Consider the following 27,173-nt stretch of genomic DNA (forward strand, 5'->3'; position numbering starts at 1 on the left):
TACAATATAATAACAAAATTTTAGATATGCCTATAGTTAAAAGTCTCAAACTACTATATTCGACTGATTTTGATGCAAATTTTATGAAATCTGAACTAATTTTTTACTTAAATATTTTGATCCGTCATTCTCTGCAGTACCTCACAAGGCACAAGCCATACACCAACAGTTGTTCATATTCATGTACATGTTTGTGAATAGTAAGCAAAGGAATAAATTTCGAATAGAATGCTTGTGTCTAAAAGAGAGTGTTGGGCATGTTTAAGTAATCTGAAGCGAATAAAAGTGGGTTGTTAGGTTTGTGGCTTATTGAACATTTCTAATATTTACACAGAAATACAGTTAAGTGAACATAATAGACATTATGCTGCTAAAAGTAAATGTGAAGTTGGTATTGGATCATTTATGTTTTATTTAAAGTGTAAGTATATTCTTTCAAAGATAATTAAACAAATTGTAGACGAGCTAGCCACACGGAAAACCTAAAAAATCTGGGCATATCGTTGACATCATGCAAACTGTCACTGAGTTGTTCCTGTGCTGAAGTTTTTAATAAAAGATGGAAAGACTCAACACGCAGGCATCTCTGTATGCCTCGCTCCAATAAAATGATGAGATGCCCCGTAGAGATATCAGTCTTATAGTATGTTTACTTACAGGTCATGGTATTTCAGGTAACCATGCTAGGAGACTAAATCTCCCTTTCAACCATACCTGTCGCAGTTGTGGTGAGCACGATGAAAGTGCCTCTTATCTGTTCTGTTTTTGTCCGGCATATGCGCGACGGCACCCTAATACTTTAGGGGTTTCTTTCTTTCTTTTTTGAATAGCATTATAAGCTTTGTCACAGGTTTGACCTAAGTGGATACCTTGGGATCGCCGGTATAAGATGACCTAACCCAATTAAATAATTTGCATTTTGAGTGAAAAGATTTACCAGATCTGTTAAGATTTGAGGAAGTAGGATATTTTCTCTTGTTATTTATGAAAGAAGAAATCAAGCTTATTCTTTTTCGTCAACTCGATAACCACGTGGAGAATACGTAGAATAAACTAAACTTAAAATGAATCACAACATTATCGTTTGACTTACTACTGGAATAATCTGTGATATTTTAGGAACTACAATTTTGAGTGATTAAGAGAAACTAATTTTAATTTTTTTATACTAAAATAAACTACATACTATAAAAAGTGAAATTCCCCAAGTTTAAGTATAAAGAAATCAAAATATAATTATCTGTATCTATATGTGTGTTTCCTATAAGTTAGCAACATGAAAGTGTGTAACATATGTTTGGTGTTATCGCACCTGTTAGTATGTTGCTTATCGGAGAGCTGCTGTGCTATGACCAGACAGATTAAAACTGTTGGCATTGAAAAATACAGTATATATGTTTATAAAAAAACCTGAACACGTACTTTTTAAAAACTACATTATATTCTTCAATTTAATTGTGTGATTTCTACTCAATCAAATCAAACATATGCATTAATAATACGGAACGATAGACAATTATAAACAGTAGTCACAATTAGATACTCATTGTCACCTATGTTTTAGCTCAATGCACTCTGAAAAATAGTATATATTGTGCAAATTTATATAGAGTCACATAGAGATTCTCGTCGTAAATTCTGCAATACGTTTAGAACACCATGTAGAACGCTTTTTAATCGCAGCTATTGACCGGCATATATGAACCCAGCGCAAATGGAAATAGGCATTGTCAGATAGTAGAGACTGATAATACTTATACTTTGAAGGAAATGCTTCGCACGGGAACGACGTTGCTAGACTTCATATTTGCAATTGTTGGGCTGCAATTGTAAATAAATCTAAGCGAATCGCTATTATTTGTATTTGTATTTGTTTCACTATTATGTCAATACTATACTTTGAATAAATATTCAATGTTTACCTTACACAAATCAGATTAATGGAATTTTCAATAGAATTTTGAATTGGAAATATTACAGCGTTTTATGTGTGTGATTGCCAATTAAATACGTATTATAATGAAACTATTGATATATGTAGTAAGTAATAAAGTTAATTTGTACAGCATTTTAAAATATTTCTTATTATCAATTGATAAATTTTAATAAAAACAGGGCTTCTCGCTGTAATTGATAATATCCGTAAATTTTTTACTTTCAATATTTATCTATCAAGCAAGTTTCAACAAGTAAATATAAGATTTTAGCAAAAATAACACATAAGAAATATAAGAATTTAGATTATATTAGTAAGGTTAGGTAAGGTTAAGAAGGCGTGTGCGGATATAACTATCAGCAATTCCACTCGGAGACATCAATTGCACATTGTGATGCCTTCACAATTGCCTGGAAGAGCAAATATTAGTAAAGTGTAACAGATACTTTGATTTAGTGTTGTAACGGATCTCTACAACTGCATCCACAAATATGGACAATGGACTGGACAAATCTTTCACTACATTATGACCGCTTTTAAATGCATTGTACCACTTATACTCAAGCGCTTTCGGTGACGTCCGAAAGTCCACCGTAAACGTTCAGAAACATTTTTGCGCTTCTGAATACAATATTACGATATTCTATTACAAATCAATATATTTAATTTATATAATTCATTTGTACCTACGCATTCACATCCGCTGAAACTTGCTTATGGGTAAATTAACATTAAATTAATTCGATTTAATAATGTATTGCGATTAAAAGTAGTTTAGTGTTTAAAAAAAATTGTTTCTTTATTAAATTGTCATTATTTGATTGAGTCGAACGTAGATTAATTATAGAGTACATATGTAAATTATTTTGCCATTTAATTGATTCGATTTATTTTACTGTGTAGCCTACAGTAAATTAAATTATTCGCATTAAAAAAATAAAATAGTTTCGTGTTTACACTTAAATATTGTAAAATGCAAACTTTTGATAGTGTTAATAATTAAATAATATGTAATAACTTTTTTTTCATCAAATAATAGATTTAGATATCAAAAAGTTGAGAAAGTAAACGAAAATAAACTTAAGTTTATTGACGTTGACATATTTGCCTTTCCGGTAATCTAAGAAAAGCAATTGCTTATTTTATACACCATATTTCCCTTGAATCATTTGAATCATACTTTAAAGACATAGATTTAGTTTATTTTTAATGTTAATATTTAGTTGCCGAGTAACATTACGAAAGATCAGCATTGTAGACGATATTGGAATCGTATAAATGACCAGATAAATGAGAGATCATGCTAAATGATTTAACGATGTTATAAAAATTATTTAATTACTTATAAGGACACCTAATCTTGTCGCTTATAAATGACTTAACAAACATTTAACACTTAACAAATTTTAAAGAGAATGTGAAGGCTGAAAGTTTCGCCTAGGTAGATGGTTAGCATGGAAGGCTATACTATAGTTTTATACACAAGTCAATGTACTAGTTGTTTAGATATAAGTCATAAGTCATTGGAAAATTAAGCTGTGTTATACAAAGTAACATTGAAAGCTACTCGTATATAGATTTACGGCACAGAACTATGAGGAACGACTAGCAACTTAAATATGGAGATCTTGCAAAAATAAATTAACTTTCTATATTCCATGTGTAAATAAAAAAATTCAATAACTTAGTAAGATTCATCGAAAAAATAAAATAATCTTACTAATATACTTGCTATTTGCTATTAGATACCACATGTAAAAGAAGAAGATTAATTAGAATCCGCATTCTACACAGGCTCTATCATAATTAAAACGATTTGCACGCTAACATATATATAATAAGATCGATGTGTTTATCTTCAAATATGTAGATATTTAGGTATTATAGAAATGTAACTATAAAAAAAGTATGAACTAACTAGTGTAACTAACTATTGTGGAATCAAATTTCTATTTATATGTATACTTTTTTTAGTATTACTTCTGTTTACTGTTTATTAATATTAATAGATTTTAATTTGATTGAATAAGGAGATATACGATGATATATAGAATAAATAAAAGTTTCAATAAAAAGTTGCAAATAATTGCTTTATGTAAAAAGTTTTAAATTTTATTTTTCTATCATTTTTAATACTTAAATATTATATATATATTAAGGCGTATATTATTGATATATTGTATCTTTTGATATACAATTTTTAATAGCCAAAAATACTCGCTTAATCTAATGGTAATTCCACAAGTAGAGGAAATGATAGCATTGTTTACTATAATTTCTTTCAATATTTTTTTTTAATTTGAAAATATATTTTTTGAGAATTATTTGTCAATCATATCTAAATTGTGCAGTTTGTTAAAGATTATTTATGGGCATAGACTTTATAACCAGAATGTCATCCAGTTCTATTTTTACTTCACTTTTTGATTCGCGTGTTCTTTGATCAGATCATAGTTTGCTGAAAGATAGCGAACTTCAAGTCTTCAAATTTAAATAATTTTCTAAGATAGCATTTTTCATTTGCAGTTATCTATTAAATAATCCCATAATATGAGTCTGCGCATAGCACTACATCATATAAATAACAAACAGTTGTTAACTGTCAAATGTACTGGTTATTTGGGTGAAATTATCCATTTAGTTTAAATAATAAAATCATGCTCAAACTGGTCTATATATAGGTCAATATAACGTTAGGTCACTATAATTCCAACATTACTTGTAAAGTTGTTTTAGTTCCTTTTGAATGTGGGAGTCGTGCCTCTCGGCATTACTCGTACGTTGACCATTGCGGTCCTTTCGGTAACCTTTCTGGTCTGCGTATGAATAACGCTAATCCGGGGTAACACAATAGGACACTATTTCAACTAAAGTAGGCTTTGGACACAAGGCCGCTACACGAAACTAACAACATAAAAATGCTGTAAGCTGTAAGCGTACTAATCGAAAACGCTTAAAAGTACTGTCAAAGGTATGGGGTTTGTATTTAAGTATTCCATTTATCATGACCTTAATGACCTGCTTAGAATACAAACTACGAAGAATAAATTTTAGATCTATCAAACAGAATTGAAATAGTTAGTATACTTAGTATAGTGGATGTGTTAATAGATGAAACATTTTTGATATGTTTGTTATTCACAAGTATTTGATCGTTTGTTATATCAAGTATTTGTAAAACTGAGAGTGTACTGTAATTTAAATTAGTTTTATAAGTTGTTGAACTAGTATAGTAGATGGTTTTATTGGAGACCGGCTATATCTGAGATTGATTCCAAAAATAATTATAAATTTGTTAATCAACTTTGGTGAAAGTTATATTCTGAAATTTGAGATACTTTAGGACACCACACAATGAATGTCAACTCACTTCGATCATAAAACTAAATTTTATTAATTCTATATTTAAATTTCTTAGTGCTCCGATTGTAATAGACTTACCATGAAAATAATATTGCCACAATAGCTATGCTAGAGGCACATGTAGGATAGCTGGATAGAAAGAGGCCGTGTTTATAATAAAAATGCGAAACAGAATCGGGAAGACCAGCAGAGGAGCGCTTATTGCAAGCTGCAGCACTGGTGCCAGTTGTTGAGTTACCATTCATTTTCGTAGCATTTGGCTCGGAATATGTGGATGGAGCCATTATTTTTTATTTTTGGATGCTTATATAATAACAAATAAATAAAATTTTCGTACACAATTGCGGAATTACTGTTTCAGTTTTAAGTAAGAAAATATTTTTTTTTGTTTTTACCAATATTTTGGCTTTTAACACATTTCTTTGATTTGTTTATGTAGTCAAAAAATTTCTTCATAAAAAAAGCGCATTACGCAATTTTTTTTAAAGTTTCTTGGTATTTTATTTCTAATTTTTTAAATACATTTAGCGGAAATGTTCTCACAGCAGTGTTAGAAAAAAACATTATTATTTTATTTTTATTTTGGTAATTTCTGCACATTTTTATATACGCCTCACGTTTATGCGGCCGCTAGTTTTATTGATTTTCTTAAAAAACTTTTGTGAAGGAATAATGCAAATATAGGTAGTTTTTTTTTTTTGATTTTCAATAAGCAAATTCTTTATTTATTATTTGTATGGCAATTTTCATTTACAATTTTTTTTTCTGTATTATGTGTGTTTACTTGTAGCGCTTTTTTCTTCCTTTCAATTTCATTGTATTGTAGCACTTTTATATTTTTATTATTAACTAATTACCATATGCCAAAAAGTTTAATTTTAAGTTTAATAAATCCACAACCAACTGTCACACAACATAAACAATCGACCGGTGTATCATTATCTTCACTTTATTATTTAATAAATCATATCAACATTACACCGACAACGCAATAAATTAAACACTTTAACACACACGCACTCACACACATCACACACACACAAACTCTATTTTCGTTAATAATATTTGCAAAAACTTATTTAATTTTTTTTTGCATTGGTGCAAAATTGCACGTTCAATGTAAAATAATTTCGCGTTTTAAACTCAATATGAAATCAATATTCCATAATATATTTTTTCGATCGTATGTACGCTAAAAATAATTGGAATTTAGTATTATTCATTAAGATAAATATTTAGTTACTGTAATTAATTTATGAACAACACGTTTTTCACGTCATTCTGAGTTTTCAGCTAGTATAGTACTAATGATTAATTATTTTCTTTTGACTTTCTTTGGCAGTTCCACCACGGCAGTGTTGGAAAAGAGCTTTTCAATGACATTCATAATTCTAAATAGACTGAAGTTTCACGATTATTACATCGATATATTTATAATATGTATTTATATAATTAAATAACTAATAAATACATTATGCGAGTAGTTATAAATTTTTATTTTGTCATTACGATTAGTTCATTAATATAACTAATTAAAAACTAGTTCTTAGCTTTTGATAAATTCAAATTGACCATATAATACAAATATTGGAAATTAAAAGTCTTTACGAACAGTTTTAAAATTCTTGATAATCACAAATTTGTACAATAAGCATTTGTAATCTTTATTTAATATAACAAGGCTATATATACTATATTAATGAAATTATTCGTACATTACATACAAAAATGTGTACAAATAAATAAAAATGAATGTCACATAATACAAGTTGAGTATGAGCACTTCAACTTATAATATAGTGAATAATATAATAATGTGATAATAATAATATAATTAAAATAAAAAATTGAGAAAAATTCGTGCCTTTTTGAAACGAAAATTCGAAACATCTGCATATCTTTTCACAGCATCATATTTCTATTTCTTATTGTATTATATGTTTCAATAACGCACTAATCAATATGAGTGGTGTCATAGGTAGTTTAACTATTTTTTGAAGCATATTTATTACATGACTTTTTTTTTTTTTTTGATATTTTATTAACTACTTACCCTATTTGCAAATGAGAAGGTGCATCACTTTTACATTTTGATTGGCATTTCCAAAAAGTATTTGTTAAATTTGCTTCTCAATGTGATCTACCATCGGTAGCTTCTATTCCATAAACACTAACACATATTATTAAGGCATTTGAAAGTTTACAGGATCATCAAGAACTTGACTGTCGAAACTGATTTTTGATAGAAGAGAGGGGAAGGAAAGTACGTTTATACCATTTTAATTATACATAGAATACAATATATATGCAAAAATATTGGTTACCCAGCAAACGTTGTATATCTTTTTGGTATTACTAACAAACTTTTTAAGTGAATACTCAACAAAACAACAAATTTTAAGCTTTAAGTTTCAAAGTAGTGTAAGCGTAATTCGAAACTTTTTTAACCGTCAAGCTGCCGCTAGTGTGAATAGTTCTAATTAGTTGATGACTGAGCAGTTTTGCACGTTATAAATTAATATTAACTTTTCTATATAATAGCAATCACCGTCATCAATTTCATTAAATATAACGTATATAGTATTATATGTGATTGGACTTGACATTATATATGGAAAGTTTTTTTTAATAACTTTTTTCCCACTTTTTAATGTTGTTGTTTTTATAAGCAACTAAATACAAAATTTAAAATGCATCTATTTTTCTTATATTATTGATTATTAGTTTTGAAATATACATATATATATATATTTTAATATATATTATTTAAAACTATTTCAGAGTATTTATCAGATCTTAGTCTTTTTAAAAGGTAACAATTAGGAAATAATAAATAATTAATTACATAACTATAAATATATATATATACTTATAAACATATTTATATAACAAAAACTATACACTTCGTTATAACTTTTTACAATTAATTGCTAAATAATTTAATTCGATTAAATACTAATCAATTTTTGTTGTGGGCATGGTGTATTCGGCAGTTACAGTAGTAGCTTTACGTACATCCGTTTCCTGCTTAATAACACGTAACTCCAAAGTCGCATTATTTCTAGGCTTACGTTCCCATATATCACGTCTAAACAATACTACAGTCACTTTATTGAGAATTGGGCACAAAATTGACTCATGTATCACAGCTGCAATTCGATAATTTTGTCCTTGGAATGGATCCGATAAAGCTGCACACAGCATATGATTTAGATTGATTCCAGTATACTAAAATGCCAAAATATAAAAAAAGGGTTCGAATGGATTAATAAAAAAAAAATTAAGAAATAATTAAATAATCTAAGAAAACATTATTTATACTTACAATTGAAAACACGTTTAATACTGTAAAATGATAAACCAACATTATCATTACACCTATAATTACCCAATTGTAATCATTCAGATCCTCTATTGTATAAGCCCCTATAAGTTATAATTTAAATAATTGTAAAATTAAATAATTAAAATAGTTTTGCACACTTTACCGCTTTTTAATATATATATTGGTATTATATATAGCAAAGCATGTTGTATCCAATATGTTGCTTGTTCGAAAGGACAAGTACGGAATTCAACTTCCGGAAATAAAAATGCTAAAAATGGTCCATTTAGATTATTCATTTGTATTCTAAATATTGCTGTAGTTATTTTACTGGGCTTTGATGCTAATAAATATATCTGTAATTTTTTAAATTTAGTTTAGGTAATTTATTTTAAAATAAGTTATATGATAATTATTAAAAAAATTGGTATAAAAAATTAATAAAATAATTAATTAATAAAAATTAATTTTAATTTTAAGAATTAGATATCAATTTTTAATACATTTTATTATTTATTTAGATTTTAGTGTATATGAAAAGTATTTAGTATTTTCATTTCAAAACAGAGTTCTATCTTTTACATACACGTCCTTATTAATCAATAGTCGTATCCAGAATGGAACCTCTGTTCGCTATAGTGTTAACTAAAAGCAGAACTTAGTCGACAAGAAGAAATTATTTCCTTACTTTATATTAGCGTTTAGAGCCGCTGTGTCAACTGTCTGGAGTTTCAACATTACCATGGCATGATCGGAGGCCTCGTTGTAACTAAACCTTTTGTAAGGTACCAGCCCAAGTTATGGGTCTATCATTCGTAGGTACTGAAAATCATTCAATGCAAGCATTCACAAGAAGAATAAATCGGCCTAATGAAATTGTTGTAAACTTAAGGCATGTTTAAATGACTAGATTAGCTCAATGGAATGTTCGGACTTTGTTTCAAACAGAGAAAATGGCTATGTTAGCTGCTAAATGTGAAAGACTGATAATATATGTTATTGGCATAAGCGAAGCAAGGTGGAATGGTTATGGTGAATTTATAAATCAAAGTGGAGGAGTGTTAAGGTACTCTGGAATGACTGATGAAAATGATGTTCATATACTGATACATTGTGACCGAAAAGTTTCCGGAAAATTTTAAATAAAACGCAAAATTCTTAATCTTCATCAATATTTACTTTAGTCTCCTCAAAATATCTCCATTAGAAGCGATACACAAATGCCAAGTTTCTTCCAATCATCAAAAATTTTTTATAGGCGCTTTCCGGTATGGCTTTGAGTTCCCTCTGCGAATTCTGTTTTACGTCTTCTATGGATTCAAAACGCGTTCCTCTGAGTGGTAATTTGAGGTTGGGAAACAGGAAAAAGTCACACGGTGCAAGATCAGGTGAATACGGTGGCTGTTCGATGGTATTTATTGAATGTTTGGCCTTAAAATCGTTGATAATGTTGAACAAATTGAGGTGAATCGGAACAAGCCGGGCGTTGACACGTCGCATACACAAATTGTCCACCAAAATCAAACGAGCCATCTCACGACCGATGCCTAGCTCTCGTGCTATCTCTCTAACACTCACATGAGGATTTTTGAACACGATTTCCTTTGCCTTTTCAATGTTTTCGTCGGTGGTAGAGGTCGAAGGTCGTCCAGAACGCGGCATGTCTTCGACGGTCGTACGACAGTCCTGAAAGGCTTTGTACCACTCATAAACTTGAGTTTTCGATAAAACTGATTCCCCATAAGCCTTTTGTAGCATTCGCAACGATTCTGCACACGAAATTTCGTTCGAAAAACAAAATTTGATGCAAACTCTTTGTTCAATATTTTTTTCCATTGTTTTTTTCGCAACGCACTACTGAGGTGAACTGGTTTCAACAGCTGCCGTAAACGAACTGTCCGACAGATCGCGCTCAATTTTGGCAATAGTAAATAAGGACAAGTGCTGCCAAACTAACAATAAACTTAAAATATCGAAAAATATACAGCGCGCGAATTTTAAATGAGAATTTCCGAAAGCTTTTCGGTCACAATGTATAGCTGTGGACATCACACAAAATGTAAAACTGAAAAATGTTTTAAACTGAAAAACTGTATCTCACTCATATCTTCAATGCTATGCTGGAAATATATGCTATCACACGTTCCTAGAACAGATGTGGTCATGGTAATGGGTGATTCTAATGCTCAAATTGGTAGTGATAACTCAGATTATGGAGATATTATCGGCACCCACGTCTTTAGAACATGTAAAGAAAATGGAATTGAGCATTGATGCAATAACCCCTATATAATGATTAAAAGGTTTATATATCTTTTACCTTTAAAGGCTATGGTAAATTGTACTTTCATTCACTTGTTTAGAATATTTTAAAAAATCCTTGATCTTATATAGATTGCCTTACTAAATAAAATTCGTAATATTCAATACGAAGCCCATAACTACAGGGATGCACTCTGTTCAGTTTAGCTTAAATATATATTTTAAAATAAGTAAAAGTCAAAGTGGCATCTAACGTCCAAACATATATTTTAAATATTAAACTGAGGAGCTATCACGAGGTATATGAACGAGTTAAGATTACTTTAAATATATATATATAATAATATAATTTAAAAATCATTCACCATTTCTGCTACTATATCACTTCTACCATATATGTAATTATTTATAATGGGTTTAAAAATTATTACTTACTTGCGCCATTGTTTGTATATGACATGGATTCATTACAAATATCACAGATTTACTGGACAATTTATAGCCCATTTCAACGCCAAATATAAAAGTCATAGAGATTAACAACAGTAGTCGTATCACTGTGTGTGGTTTATCGATCTCTTTGGGTGGAGGCAATAAAATTGGTTTTAAACGTTTCACAGCCCAACATATTATGTATATAAAAATTATTGTAAAAATAATGGACTCTATCCAACGTCTACGATTTGTCATGTAATTGATGCATTCAGGTCCTGTTGTACGTGGCGTCTCTTCGGTTACACCCTCCACAGCCCAACTCCAATCCATTATCCAGCACAGTAGTTGATATTCAAATGAGGTAAGTTTACTTTTAAAAAATTTTTCTTTCTTTATGTAATATTATGTATATTATATAATAAACATAAATTAGTTGTAGCTCGAAAACCGGTCGTTGTAGGTTCAACCAAAAATGAACAGAACTTATGTAATCTCAAAATATAAGTTATTTCTGAAAAATAAGAAAATTGCATTCAGTCGTACTTGTAAAATAAGATAAATTCATGTAAATAATGCGTTGTAGAATAGAACGAGTAAAGATGCTATGTGATAACGAATGAAATATGCTCTGAGCAGGACAGGGCTGTCAACAAATAACATTCGATTTATCTCAAGGGTCATTCTTGTGTATCAATTTATTTATTTTGGTTGCTTGCCAAAACTGGCAAATCGTCGTCCCGCAATAAGCCTACAATCACGACATGAGCACAAATCAATTCAACATTTTACAACGTGTTTATTCATAGATTCTGATTTTTTTGTTTTAAATAATTTAAGTGAAAAGTTAGTTGAAATATGCCTGGCTTATAAAACATAATTCACAAAATATTACTAGAAAATCATTTTAAAAGAATTTATTTATTATTTTTTATATAAAAAATCAACTGTAGAGATTTTTTTAAAAATTTTGAAACATGATTTAGTAATAATGATAATAATAAGAATGGATAACAAACAGATTGCTTTCTTACAGTCTGTCTATACTAGATACCGAAGATGGACTTTTTGATTAGTACCTGGATATATAAGGAAACAAAGGTTAGAGTACCTTATCTCATTTTGGCAACTTGGTGGCATCAAAATAAATAAAAATGGAAGTCTTGCTATTTATATTAACATGCGTTCTGTATTAATCTAACCGAATCTACATCTATGGATTTACATGATATTAAAATTGTAAAGGTGCAATGCAGTTACAGACAAGAATCTAGTCAGTACGATTCTGCAAAGTGTTTAGAAATAGCTCTTGATACCAAAGAAAATGAATAGAAAACTGCTATTCACGAATTATTAACTCGGCGCTGTGGAAATAGATGAAGAAACTAATTTGTTTAAGATACTGCACGCATTCTACAAATGAAACAAAATATAGAGTACCTGCCCTGAAGTTATATGCGAAAATTGACAGGCTATCCTACTTACCACTATCTAATCTTAAAGTAATCGCTCTCCGCACGGGGAGGTACGCAGATTTTAGATCAATCACTGAATAATCATAAAGCTTATAGGGAATACATAAATTAGTCAATGAGATGGGTGGGACCCTGTAGTACCCCCAGCTATCAAAGAGAAAAAGTGCCCAGTTGCGCTGACTCAAAAAAAAGGATCAACATACAGACTACCTCTAATTATAGACTACATAGGCTAACTTAGCTTCGTATATCACTGTGACTTTATAAATAAAGTTCTGAAAAAGTGACCTGATATAGAATAACTGATAAATTATAAACGATTATCAGTCGGTGCAATTTCAAAAATTTTTTGCCGAACGCTATAAATAAAGTAAGGGATCTCAGGTGAAGATCAGAAAGCAAACCTGTCGCCATTAAAAACAAATTTAAACAATCGAAGCCACACATACTAATAATGGAAGATAGCAACTTAAAAATAACAAAACCATAACGGAACGAGCATTAAGAAAGAAATAGACTCAGATCACAGGTGATCATAACAACAAATGTGATATTTAGCTGCAAATAGAAAATAATGGATGAACTTTGTGTCTGCCCAGTCCAAAGACACTAGATCAAAAATAATTTTATATTAAGAATATATTATATTCTTATTATATTTGAAAATTTTATTTCATATTTAGTTTTTTGATTAATCTTAAGTAGTGAAACATATATTGAATTTCTTTCTTTCCTAGCCTTTTAGTCAGAGCTAGACCAATGTTTTTTCAAGTAGTTTTTTCCATTGCAATCTTTTCGTCGCTTTTCTGTATTAGATTTGGTCTTAAATTATTGAATACTACATCCAACTATCCTTTTTGTACCACTCTGCGTTGTGTTTTGACGTAATCTATTACGCTTTGATCCTTTATTGTTAGTTCTGTCTCATTCCTGCATCGAATTTGGAATGACCATCGGTTGTATACAATTACCGTTTGTTTGCAAGATCTTGCATTTATACTCGAGAATCTATGAAATTATATTACTAATTTTCAGTATCCACACTTTACATTTATAGGAAAAAGTGGGTTTAAAAACTGTTCCGTCGATATGATTGAAATAAAGTATCAGTCAACATCAACAGCGTGTAACTTGTATGGTACAAAATTATATTATATTTGATCACTGAAAACGGCTTTAGTTTTCAGTGATGCCAGAATTGGTTGCAATAGTTAATGGGATGATCATTACTATTATCTTATTATTTAGTTATATTTTTGTCTGTTTAATAAATGTAAGTGGTACAAAAGCATTAAAAGTCTTTTTTGCAAATGATAAATATTTTTTTGTTAAAAATATGTATGTGGGTGGGCCTTAGACCTTATTATATACTATAAGTACTTCGTACTTCAAATTTTATTATTCTACGAGTTGTGGTTTTTTGAGATATTTAAAAAATAGGAAGGTTGATCATGTTTGGGGTCAATGACCCGATGCAACCAAAATACAGTCAAAACAAAGCTCATTTTAAATACTACACTTAATGTCTTTACTAGTTCAGAAAACCCGAATTTTGACCACACCCTGAGTTTATATAGGCAGTTTTAGTTGTCGTCAAAGAAATAACAGATTCTTTACTTAATAAATTTGTGTTCAAGTTGTTTTTTAAATAATTTATTATCTCTTTATACTTACATAAGTACATAAATGAAAAAAAATTTTTAAATATACATTTATATAATTTACAAATCCTGTGAAAGCACTTCGTATACTAGTCAATTTTTGTCGTGGGCATAGTATATTCTGCAGTTAAAGTACTTGGAGGCATATTGAGAGCTTCTTGTTGTAGCAATATTGTATGATCCACCAAAGCTTCTGGTGGCAAAATATGCGCATGCCTTTGACGGTGGGTTAGTATATTATCACTTGGAGCAATTCCATAGTCCGCTACTAATGATATATCACTCAAAGACTTTTGATGATGATACAACAATCCGTAATCTGGAGCATGCTGACTTCCAGTGGAAATATATACCTCCGGTGGTAATTGAGCTCTACTTTTAGCACTTCTAAATAAAAACACAGTTACTTTATTGAGTAACGAACAAAGTATTGTTTGATGTATCACAGCAGCAAGACGGTAATATACTCCATCGAATGGATCTAACACAGCAGCACACAGCATGTGACTTAAGTTGATGCCAGTGTACTAAATTGATAAATTATTCTTACTAATTAAATATATTCTTGTATTTCAATAGAGATTAGAGTCTTACAATTGACAATGCATTTAATATTAAAAAATGATACAAAAACATCATAGCGACACCAATTGCTACCCAATTGTAATCGGATAAGTCTTCTATTGTATGTGCACCTATCAAAAAGGAATTATTTTGTTGGAGTTTTTTTTGTATTTCAAATAACACATACCACTTTTAAGTATATAAATAGGTATAAGATACAGTAAGAAATGCTGTACCCAGTATGTAGCCTGTTCCAGCGGCAAAGTTCGACACTCCACTTCTGGAAATAGTATAGCTAAAAACGGACCATTTAAGTTGTTCATTTGTATGCGAAATAAAGCTGTTGTTACTTTGCTAGGCTTTGCCGCTAGTAAATATATCTAAAATTATATGTCAATTACACAGTAGAAGTTAGAGAATGATCTAAGTAAGATACTCATATGATTGAACGACTTACCTGTATTAAGGTTTGTACATGACATGGATTCATTACAAATATCACTGTTTTACTTGCAAATTTGAAACCCATTTCCATACCAAATACAAACGTCATTAGAATAAGCAATATAAGTCGGATTGCGGAATGTGGTTTATTTAATATTCTTGGATGTGGTAGAAATATTGGATTTAAACGTTTTGTAGCCTTAAGTATTATATATATAAATACAATTGTTAGAAATATGGACTCTGTCCAGCGTTGTATATTTGACATGCGATTAATGCATTCTGGTCCTGTAACTCGCGGTATAGCATCGGTTATGCCATCAAGTATCCAACTCCAACTTCCATTCCAATTCCAATTCCAGTTCCACTTCCAACTCCAATCCATTATTTCTTTCTCTTTGATTGATTTTTCTAGTAACTCTTTTTCAGATTTTGATTTTTTTAAAATGTTTTTATTTTTAAAATTTTTTCAAACACTGCGCCACTAAATTTTGCAAAAATAATTGAAAATTGCTTTCTGTCTCAATAAATGAGAGCATAACATAACCATGAATAATTAAAATGAAAATGCATTAAATAAACAGACAAACAAAATATTTTGTATAAGAGATAAAATCATAAGATAAAGATTCTAAAGATAATGACAACGATATTAAACAATTTCAGCATTTCAGATGCAAATTTGTATTTTTGTTAAAGTTTTATCACCACGAATGTGATCGTATTGGGAGCCCAAAAGAAAATTAACAAAAGGCTGAGATCATTTATTGGCAAATATAAGCACCGGTAATATAGAATCTTCAGAGATGCTCTTCAAAATTTCATTGTATTTAGAAGAATATAAATGGAATGCTTGAGCCTCGCTACAAAATAAATATCGATCAAATATTTAATATTAAGTTGAGTTAAATAAAAGAATAGTTAATGTTAAGTTTTGTTTGATCTTAGCAAAACTTTTACCGAATTATTTAAATTGATGAACCAAGTTTATAGTGTTGATTGTTTACCCCATGGTAAACAATGTGTAATATATACGGTTCAAACTGGTCGGGAAGATATATATGATGAGCAGCATGCTGACTAACCGAAATCCTCGAACAGTGCATATTTCATCAAAACGGATTTATGTTAAAGATCAACATTAATATATCGCATTTTATTCCAATAATTAGAAAACCGAAAAATGTGTGCCCGATTTGTTCTGCACAAGTTGACTGACGATCAAAAATTGCTCTCATCGATCGACAAACTCTTGAGCGTGATTTTACGACCGAAACTTGGTAGAAGCCATCCAAAATGATATATCGATTTCTCGATAGCTTGCTAGAAACTATGAGAACGTAACAGGCTTTTACGTTCTGTAACTCCATTAAAAAAGAAACAGAACAAAGTGTAATTCGTTTAGAAAATATAAAATCAGCTATAAATTGAAAAATACAATAATATACCAGAACAACGTAGCGTATTTATTGAAACCTTAATTGGGTGTAAATTCTAACTTGCCACCTATAAAAAGTTGTTATTTCATAAATCAATCTTGAAATTCTTAGGGACGTACAATATACTAAAGTATTGAGTTTTAACGTGGCGCAAGAATATGCAAAGGCACACAAAAAGCGACTAACACATCATGTTAGCAGCGATGGATCCGTTCTTCATCAAAGGTGTACCAAACAGCGACGGGGCAAAAAAATACAACTGATTCAGATTGACTATATTTTTATCTAGATATATGTAGTGTATACAAATTCTTATTCTTTCATAATTATTTTAATATGACACATATCGTATTTTATCACATTTGTTTTTACAAATATTTATTTATGTGTGAGACAAATAAATCTAAATTAAAGGTCTAGTTTATGTTATACGAGATAGATAAAAAAATATAGATACAGATATGCAAACAATAAAAATTATTATATTAACGATAAAGGCTGTATTAATACGTATCAATAGATTGCTAAAAAAAACATAATATGTCCTCCAAAGTCTCATTCATCACAAGACAAAAGTTCAGAGGAGTAAAAATGTTTGTATAGATAGTCTGTATTAACGTATCCCTGGATTTGAAGTTTAAAAGCAAATATGTTGGTAATGCATTATTATTAAATAATAGACTATAAATGCACCCCGATCTAAAAGACCTATTGTGCGCCTTGATAATACATATTTAATTATTAGAAAAAGTTTGATAGAAAGGTTTCGAAAAAAAGTGAACTACAACAATAAAAATTAATTTTATACTGATTTAATTAATTGAATTTTTGACTGACCATAGAGCAATTTAGAGTATTGCCAAATAACCATCATCAGTGGTCTTGGATTTAAATCTTATATTTAATTATTCGTAATTAATATTTTGAGATATAAGTACCCAGGGGTTGAACTTGTACCCAAATACAATAGTTTGTATTAAGTATAATAGTCACTTCCGTTATCAGTGACGTTAAATTGAACCTAAAAAAAAGAAAAAGTTTGATGGTAGAATTATCGAGAAGGGCTGTCCAGACCAGATGCGATAGCGGGCCAATACAAACCACTGTACAGATTGAAGGGCCGTAGAAACAAATACATACTTTCATAGTTGTTTTCGACAAAAATAAAAATACGGTTATAATGTTAAATTTATTAATTTATCAATTTAATTTAATTTATTTGGTATAGCACAAAAAATAAAATATTGTAGTTTTGTATTTGTAATAGATTAAAAACATGTCGCGGGCCGTACAAACATTAGCTCCGGGCCGAGCTTTGGACAGACTTGATATAAAAGCCTGATATAAAATTTTGACTTGGGTACAAAACCTAATACAATTATGTCTTATGAATATTAGATGCATTTTCCAATATAGAGATCTTCAAAAGGTTAAACAAAGCTAAAGAATTGTTAACAATAATAAAACCATGAAAATCTGCATATTTTGGAATATAATGTGGTACTCAAAATAGAGATTTCATCATTTAATTATGGAATGGAAAATATAAGGCCGACGATGCCCAGGAACGTATCGTCGGCAAACAATAGAGAAGAATATTCGTGTTTAATTTCAATAATTGCTTAATACTAAGAAAAAACTTTGATTTTTGATTCCAATATAAGTATAACATTTTACATCCTTATAAATCTATATTTTGAAAGGAACGAAAAGTGACGAAATATAGTTTAAATTTTATGACTAAAATGATCGTATCATATTAGGTTGACTATTCAGCTATAAAGGTCCTAATCTTTGATTTCGAATCATTATTTACTCTTTAAGATTATTGCCTATTTGTTGACTTGTTCGGTTGTTAATATTTTAGAAAACACTTAAAAAGAAATTTTGTTGATTGATGAGCTTGCGTGTTTATAAGAACCACAAAACGAGTGAAAATGTTTAAAATCAGAATTTTGTTGACTAAAAATGCTTGCACAATCTCTAATTGCCACATAACTTTTATTTGTGTTTTATGGCTTTTTATTTAAGGAATTTTTAAGCTTCTTGACTTTCGCTATTAAATCAAATTTATTCAAAGCTCAAAAGAAACCGCAGAGGAGTATGCAAATTACCTGTAGGCGCCTATTACAAATAAATCAATTATATGCGCACAGAAGTTTGGCGTGACGCCAAGCAACATGTTGTGGGGGAAGTACATTTGAGCGTTGTGTACACAGGAAATCAAGGAAACCAAATTATTTGCAGTTAGACTTTATTTTGAACAACACTTTTTACTTTTTATATCTGTTTATATCTGTGATACGCAGATGTTTTGGATTTCACAAGGATTAAGTCAAACAATGCGTATTACACAAAAGAAATATGAGCGCGAGTTTCATCTCTAATCAAAGTTGATTTATTTTATTTATTTAACGTATAGGTAAATTAAAGAATAAAAATTAATAAATATGTGATATAAGCATAAAATGAATAATTAAACTTTTAATCAGTGTAAGGAGTCATGATATGCAGGTGGGTTTTTGTGTCTTTGTGGAAATGCATAGGACAGTCGTCAAAAATATGGGCGACAGTCTAATTTGGGAGGCCACATGGGTACTTTGATTTGATATTTTTATAATTAATTTATCTTAAATCATGTTGAATTTATTTAAGAAATTTTTAACAGTTAAGGCTTTTCGATTTATTTAAAAAAATGAAAAAACTAAAAAATTGATCAATGATGGATTTAACTTAAAGAGTTTAGATGTTTTAAATATAGTGTGTGAAACAGAAGCAAAAAACACACGAAGTTTAGAGATATTGCATTCTAGTTATCAATAAATAAATGCAGTAATACATTAATATTATGTTTTGAGAAGTTAATATTTAGCAGTTAAAATTTTAAAACATTTTTTAGTTGCTGCAAAATAAGCTTAACAAAACTCATCGAATGTGATTATCTGTAATTTTTTTGCAAGGGAAGAAGTTTGGAATCAGTGTCAAAAAAGTAAACCAAGTAATTGGATTTTTCTATGAATATACTTTGAGCGTAAAATATTTAGATCTTGCTCTTATAGTTCCAAAGGTTGTTTGGACAAAAGGTAGGAAATCTATTAATATGAATACAATTTTTTGTGTTGATTTATTAAATCAATATGAATATACTCTGAGTGTAAAATATTTAGATCTTGCTCTAAATATTTAGATCTTGTTGTATGGATGAAAGGTCACAAATCTATTAATATGAATACTATTTTTTTTGTTAATTTATTAAATTTATTAAAAATTTATTATTATTAATTTATATAAAGAATGCAGGCTTCAACAATTAAATATGAAAAATTTTATAGAAAAAAATTTTATTTTATTGTCTCTATAAATAAGAACTATATTTATATATTACGGATACAAATTATATCTTTATAATGTAATAATTTCCTCCTCTTTATTTAACAAACTCAATCGATTAATCAATCATCTCATTCACAGAAAGAAATAAATAATACAATTGATATCATATCTTAAAACACTAAATTGACCTTTGTATAGGTAATTAATGAAGATAAATATATTTATTAATTTGTACATCCTGCAGCAACACTTAAGTGAAAGCGCCGCTATTATGATAACTTTTCTCATAACAACCATTATTGTTTACAACTTTATGATTGCACTCTCGTGCGTATGAGCAATGTAAGGATTTCTATTGCTCTCCAGAAGAGAGCACTACTGCAATTAAATAACAGAGTTGCCAAATTATATAAAATTAATACAGCTAAGAGACCACAAAATATATAATATTTTCTTATAAAAATATATAAAATATGGAGATTTTTTAATTAATGTTAATAATACTGTTTGCATTTTTTATTTTGTTTGACAATAGATTTAAATATTTGTTAGAATTCAATTCGTTTTTCATACTATATTTTAACTTTTGCATATTTTAGCAGTTTATAATTTTCATTTTCTATTTAAAACAATTTGTTTTTATAATTGGTTTTTACCAATACAAAAAAACACTCTTGTAATACATAGAAATTTTGAAAAAGTCCAATACATTAAATAAAAATTTTTAATATATCTTTCTCTTTTGATTCCTGTTGCCTTATTCATTTATTCACTAAATTAGTAAATTAAAAATTTGAAAAAGAATTATTCGTTGGAACTACCACATATATATTAGACATTAAAAATGTTGACTTAAGAATCTCATTTTTATCTAAAATGACAAGTGCTACACAGTGACAAGAAGATAGTGCCCTTTCTCTCTGCCATTTCTACTCGTCATTACAGCTTTTCCAAAAACTATTGCTACATACATTAAATCTTTTAACATGGGTTCTTATTGGGCAGTATCAATTTTTTATTCCAATCAGTACAGAGAGAGAGGAGAATGTTGAAATTAAGAATATTATACAAATTTAAAATACAAATTTCATAAAATTCATATACTGTGTAAAATATTTATTATTCATAAACAACTTTCTTATATTAATAAATGTTGTGATATATGCAACATTGTATGATATGTGTTTATATTGATTTAAATGAATTTGTTAAATTTTTATTGCCAAATTATTTGATAGAAAATTATAAATGCTTGATGGCAACCCTTATAATACACAATTATTTAGAGCAAAGTGCACGTGAGCATAAAAAACAAAAAGGACAACAAAATTTAGAAAGCCAGTAAAATAATAATATAAAAAAGAAATTTTTAATAATTCCAAAATAAAAAAAAAATGGACAACATAAATAAAATATAAAATTAAAAAAATTAAAAATGAATTAAATTTTTCTTATTTTATTCCAAATTGTTTACAATGGCGCAGCACAACAATTCATTTATTTTCTATATTTCTTTCATTTGCATAAATAATTTTTTTCACACATCGATAATTTGATTTAATGATTGTTAACAAGCACTTATATTATTATAATTATGAAAATAAATTTTTGTTAAGCCGAATTTTTTGATTATAATTGAAATGACGAAGGATTTGTGAATAATTTGTTATGGTCGCTTTACCTGTGCTTAGTTTTAGGTGTGTGCGACATATTTTCTTATAAAACATTTTATGCTAGCATTCGAAACATTTCCAAAAACTCTTATACATTTTAACTAAGAAGTGAACGACTTTTGACGTAATTTATATTTCAAAAACATATTTGCCAGCGTTTTCACTTTTTTCACACACACAGAATTTCACAAACTTTCTTTCTAGATTATTTTATAGCGAATTCAACGGAATTATTACATGACATCCGTCAAAGCACGAAACACGCAGACTGAGTAGTTCTATTCCGAATAACATAAGCATTTTTGGCTTTTAGTCCTTTCACCAACACACTCACAAAAAGTTTGCTCTGTAGCTATGGCTTTGGTTGCCATAAGCATACAAGGAGCATAAACATAAACGAACGAGAGAAACAATTTTTAATGCTGCAATGCTTTTTTCCTCTCTCAACACTTTTCAAGTTATTAATGTGGAGAGCATCAAGCATGCTTTCAAGTTTAAATTAATAATGGATTTCATTTTAAATTATTTTAAAAGTCAAACTTTTTAGAACTTCTTAAAGAACTCATTTTACTAATATATAGAAATTTTTCGTTTGTTAAGCACTTCCAATAATCCCATAAGATTTTTTTGTTTTATTTTGTAAGATGCAACGTTCTAATGTTAGCTATTAAATATTGTTATTCTTATTAATTTATTATCACATTCTTTATAGAAGGGGGTGGTAGAGAAATTATCTGAAGCTAGGCGGAAAAATGAAGTCCATTGCTCTAACCTAACAACAATTCATGATTCAAGAATCACTTTGTTTAATTATGTGAAATTCAGATTGACATCATTTATTGAATATAATGATTGCATATTACAGAATATGCAGATGTCAGTGTATTTTAATTTTATTTTTGAAAGGTAGTAAATAGGGACGCGCTCAGTTAAGAAATCATTGATTAATAGCATATTTGGTGGGAACCCAAATGAATTGTACGGATTAGCTTAAGTTTTAATATTTGACAAATAATTCTCATTCGATTTTTCTAAGACTCCTTCTAAGATTCAATGAAATTATAATTCATTCTTATCACTTTTAGTACAAGTATAAGAACAGTATTAATTATAAACTGTTGTAACTATTTTATTTTTACAAGCTGTGACCAAAAATATAATTAGTTTATACGATAAAAAGGTTCCTAGATCACGTTCTAAACATAAGAAAGAGTATATAAATCATGCAACAAATAATACCTCTACAAACAGAAAAGTATTGAAATTTAATAATTAAAAATAAAAACATGATTAATTAATTCAATTATTCTAAAGCTGGTTTATGGATTCGTTTTAATATAAACACAGCAAGTGAATTTTTTAATAAAACTTTCACAGCAAATTAACAAAACTTCAGAAAAATGTGCGAACATAAAAAGTCAAGTTCGGCTTTGGGTCAGTTGGTTAAAGAGCGCTGACTCTGAGCTTCAAATTTGGCAGGACACGAGTTCAATTCCTGGTAGTTGCAGTCTCACGAAAAAAAAAAATTATTTACGAATAATTAAATACAAGAATTATTTCCAAGTCCACTAATGATGGGTATTTGGCAAAAATAAAATAAATTTTTATTGTTGTAGTTCACTACTGTTTGAAAAAAAACCTACTTATAAATAAATAATGTAATAAATTATTAGAATTTAATACATAGGTTGAACATTTGCTCAATTTCTTATTCTCTGCTCACATATATAGCAACCATCATATTTATTATTTTACAATCAATCAAACAATTAAATACTACCTTAAATCAAAGGTCAACGCATTTTGAATAAAAAAAGGTATAAGTTGCTTTGTTATATTTTAAATATGAATATAAATTTTAATTACCAGCATTATATGCAATAGTAATGTTTAATAAATAAAATTATAGGTTTCATATAAATAACACTATTCTTAAACAATTATTGTTTCTATCGTTCAACTACTATTTTGAACGTTGAATATATAATGATATATATTGACAGAATGTTAGTCTTCTTCGATTGGATATTTTATCAATCTTATATGGCCTGCATCCGTTAATTGTATCCATTGTTTATGCGGCATTATGCGGGATGTAAATCTCCTTTGACTGGATATTTTATCGATCTTCTCGGGTCTGTAGTCTTCAATTGAATCTTTTGTTTATGCGGGATTGTCTTAAACACATTTTAGATTAAGTTCATACATGAACAATTCTAAGTAGAAAGAAGTTGAGTGCTAAAAGTATTTACATCACGTTATATTTGGCACAATAAATAATAATAGGAGAGTTGAAGCTATTGGCCACCAATTGTACCGAGTGGAAGATATTTGTTGCGGCCCTACGCTCCTCCTAGGAGTTAAAGGATTAAATATATATATATATTTGCCGATAGATTTTCATTTGATTCGAAACAAAACTTTTGGAATGACATTAAATTAATATTAAAAAACTTTAACCAATTTCATGATTTAATGCATACTAATGGGTTTATACGTTATAGACTAATAAAATAATACGGGTAACAGTTTAAAAATAATAGTTTCACAAGAAATGAATTCGAGAGCTATATAAACTTAAAATTTCTGCAGAAAATCTTTATATAAACATTTTCTATTATCAATTCCAGATAAAATGAAAACAGAAACTGGAAAGTAGGCTCATATATCACATTGTGCAAACTCATCATTTTAATTTAAAAATTTTTCTTCAGTTTACTTTCAAATCTATGTATTCAATCAGAGTATTTTTATTCAAATAACAATTAATTATTCCAAAATATTTTTTTTAAATATATTTTCTATAAACTTCATTTTTATTTTCATTGCACATATTTACAGCAATCACGTGTAGATTAACATTTATTTACATTAGGGGTAAATTAGAATAATATTAAACTATTTTTGCTTTAAAACGAGTGATATGAATTCCAATATACCTATATCGTCATAAGTTTCATAAAGTATATATGACAAAATGTTCATAATAATAGCCGTATTTGTATAAACTATACGTATCATTAGAATCATAAATAACACTCGGTTTTTTATGAAGATAATTTAATTTTAATTATGTGGTGAACATGCAACACGCACTGCAAGGCAAATAACATTCATTATTAAAAGTTTCAATAAATCCAATTAAATTTATTCAATAATTTTGCAACTCATGAAAGACATTGCAACTTACATAAATCAATTTATTGTTCTTGGTCAACCAATGAGATTCGAATAAATATATTTATTTTAATATTGCACTATATAAACAAAAACTGACACTCGAACTTATAATCGAAAAGTTAAGAAAACATATTTACAGCTTAAAAACTAATTCTAATACAATCGTAGACACAACACGGAACCGTTAATTTCAGACTGAAGATCTAAACTATTTCGTATAGGGCCATACCAATTGCCTGCAATGGAAAAATGCCGGGCTTTTTACTGCGCATGCGAATATTAAAATTCTATTTGCCTCAATGAAAGTTGTCACAACTGTGTTAGGTGCTTATTTGTTTAAGTTTTCAAGCTTATTAGTTTTTTTATGTAATATTCAACAAAAATAAATCGATAAAAAATCAACTTTAAATACAGGGTCAAACAGTTAATTCTGACAATAAAAGTTGATAGTTTTAACTGAATAGTAGTTATTGTACTGCTGAAGATATGGTGGACCGTAGTGCTTAATATCTCTTATATAAAGGATTACTGTCTTGAAATTATATTAGGAGCTCCTTTATGCAATAAATTTAATGCCAATACACAAATACAACATCATCTAATAAAAATAATTTTTAATTGATGACATGGTCTTAGTATATTAACGATATTGCTAGTCTCCATATTGAAACTTCTTCACCACATCATCCTGAGACTTACTCTACTCTCGCTGCTTAAGGATTCCACTTTAGCACTACATGCTCTATCTATTCGAAAATATCCAGATCAATTAAATTTCCTGCATATTATTTCTTTCTGGACCGCTCTATGTTTTTACAATTGTCACAAGGGTACGTTGCGATGACATCAGATGCCGATTATATTACTCAACAACTTACTGACAAAAGCTTAAGACAATTTTTGTCATTTTTGTCAGATGTCACATTTCGCTGTCATTATTTATAGTCTGCTTTATGGATATCCTAAATATTTTAATTTTGTGTTCTCCTTTTGGCGCATTATATATGCAAGCTTTAACATCTGAGTTACACCTGAAAGCAACATTACCCCTAATTAACAGCAATAAAAGGAATCTCTATAGACTGACTGACGACTTCCAAAACAGCAATTCCGCACAATATTTAACGTTATAGCTACAATTAGATAGAAGAAATAACTTTTTTAAATATCTCTTTAATAATCTTGGCTAGTTAGTGGTAATTAATATAAACGATCGTTAGAAGTTCTTAGACCGCATAGATTTAATCTAACAGTGCTGCTTTGATAAACTACTGTATAATCAGTTGCTAGTGAAGCTGTACCAGAAAAACTGCGCGGAAGCGGAAATTAAACTCATGGGGAGTGATCACTTTAACTAACCAAAAAACCAATGAGTATTAAACTATAATAGTATTAGCCCAGTAAAATGCCGCTTTGTCGATTTTAATAAAATTTTATAATACCACCTTTCGGAGTTAGGTCACTGCCAAATTATTCGAAGTATTGAATATTTTCCACAGATTCTCCTGCTATTTATTTGATTCTTTGACTGATCTCTAAGTTAATTTGCTATAATTGTATCTATCCAGTATGTCATTATTTGTGTTCCAATTTGATGGATTCATCAGAATGTTTTAAATGTTTTAACCAGATTTTGTTTAATTGTGCTTGGAATAGTACCAATCACGATAAAGAAAGTATGTATTATATCTATATATTAGACTACTTTTGGAGTCTAATTCTTCTGCTTTTAGTTCTTTGCTTCTTTGACAAAATGTTGTGTGGCATACCAAAGAGAGTGAAAGTAATAATAACCTCATAATAACCTGGATTATTTTGGTTCATTTTAGTTGATTTAAAGAAGGTATTATGCCTCTGATATTGTCATCTCGATTATACAAAATTCGAAATGTAGCATACATAAAGTTAAATCAGTCATTAAGTGAAGTCATTGAAATTGTATCAATTTCTTTAGTGATTCATTAATGTGGAATGTGGTTCATTCGAGATGTCTGGTTATACATATACAATTTAATAATACTAAATGTGTTAATTATTATTATTATTATTAATTGTGTCATCTGCCACATAAGGAAATCGACTGTCA

The 27,173-nt window shown here is 28.9% G+C and overlaps 2 protein-coding genes across 3 annotated transcripts; both read right to left on the minus strand.

The window, feature by feature from the left end:
* Window positions 1-8,212: 8,212 nt before the first annotated feature.
* LOC119680188 (transmembrane protein 164-like) lies at window positions 8,213-25,183 on the minus strand. 2 transcript variants are annotated; one of them, XM_038092885.1, is made up of 5 exons: window positions 25,098-25,183; window positions 11,322-11,832; window positions 8,788-8,980; window positions 8,625-8,725; window positions 8,213-8,527 (listed from the first exon to the last, which is right to left on the minus strand). In XM_038092885.1, the coding sequence occupies exons 2-5, from the start codon at window positions 11,649-11,651 to the stop codon at window positions 8,255-8,257; spliced, it is 897 nt and encodes a 298-aa protein (XP_037948813.1). In that variant the 5' UTR covers window positions 11,652-11,832; window positions 25,098-25,183; the 3' UTR covers window positions 8,213-8,254. The 2 variants fall into 2 exon arrangements, with proteins under 2 accessions (XP_037948813.1, XP_037948814.1); XM_038092886.1 differs by lacking the exon at window positions 25,098-25,183 and adding an exon at window positions 21,916-22,162.
* On the minus strand, window positions 14,463-15,925 carry LOC119680187 (transmembrane protein 164-like). Its single transcript, XM_038092884.1, has 4 exons — window positions 15,476-15,925; window positions 15,206-15,398; window positions 15,049-15,149; window positions 14,463-14,981 (listed from the first exon to the last, which is right to left on the minus strand). Exons 1-4 carry the CDS (start codon window positions 15,845-15,847, stop codon window positions 14,544-14,546), a joined length of 1,104 nt encoding a protein of 367 aa, XP_037948812.1. The 5' UTR covers window positions 15,848-15,925; the 3' UTR covers window positions 14,463-14,543.
* Window positions 25,184-27,173: the final 1,990 nt, after the last annotated feature.

The sequence above is a fragment of the Teleopsis dalmanni genome, chromosome 2, assembly GCF_002237135.1.
Source record: "Teleopsis dalmanni isolate 2A chromosome 2, ASM223713v2, whole genome shotgun sequence".
Lineage (NCBI taxonomy): Eukaryota > Metazoa > Arthropoda > Insecta > Diptera > Diopsidae > Teleopsis > Teleopsis dalmanni.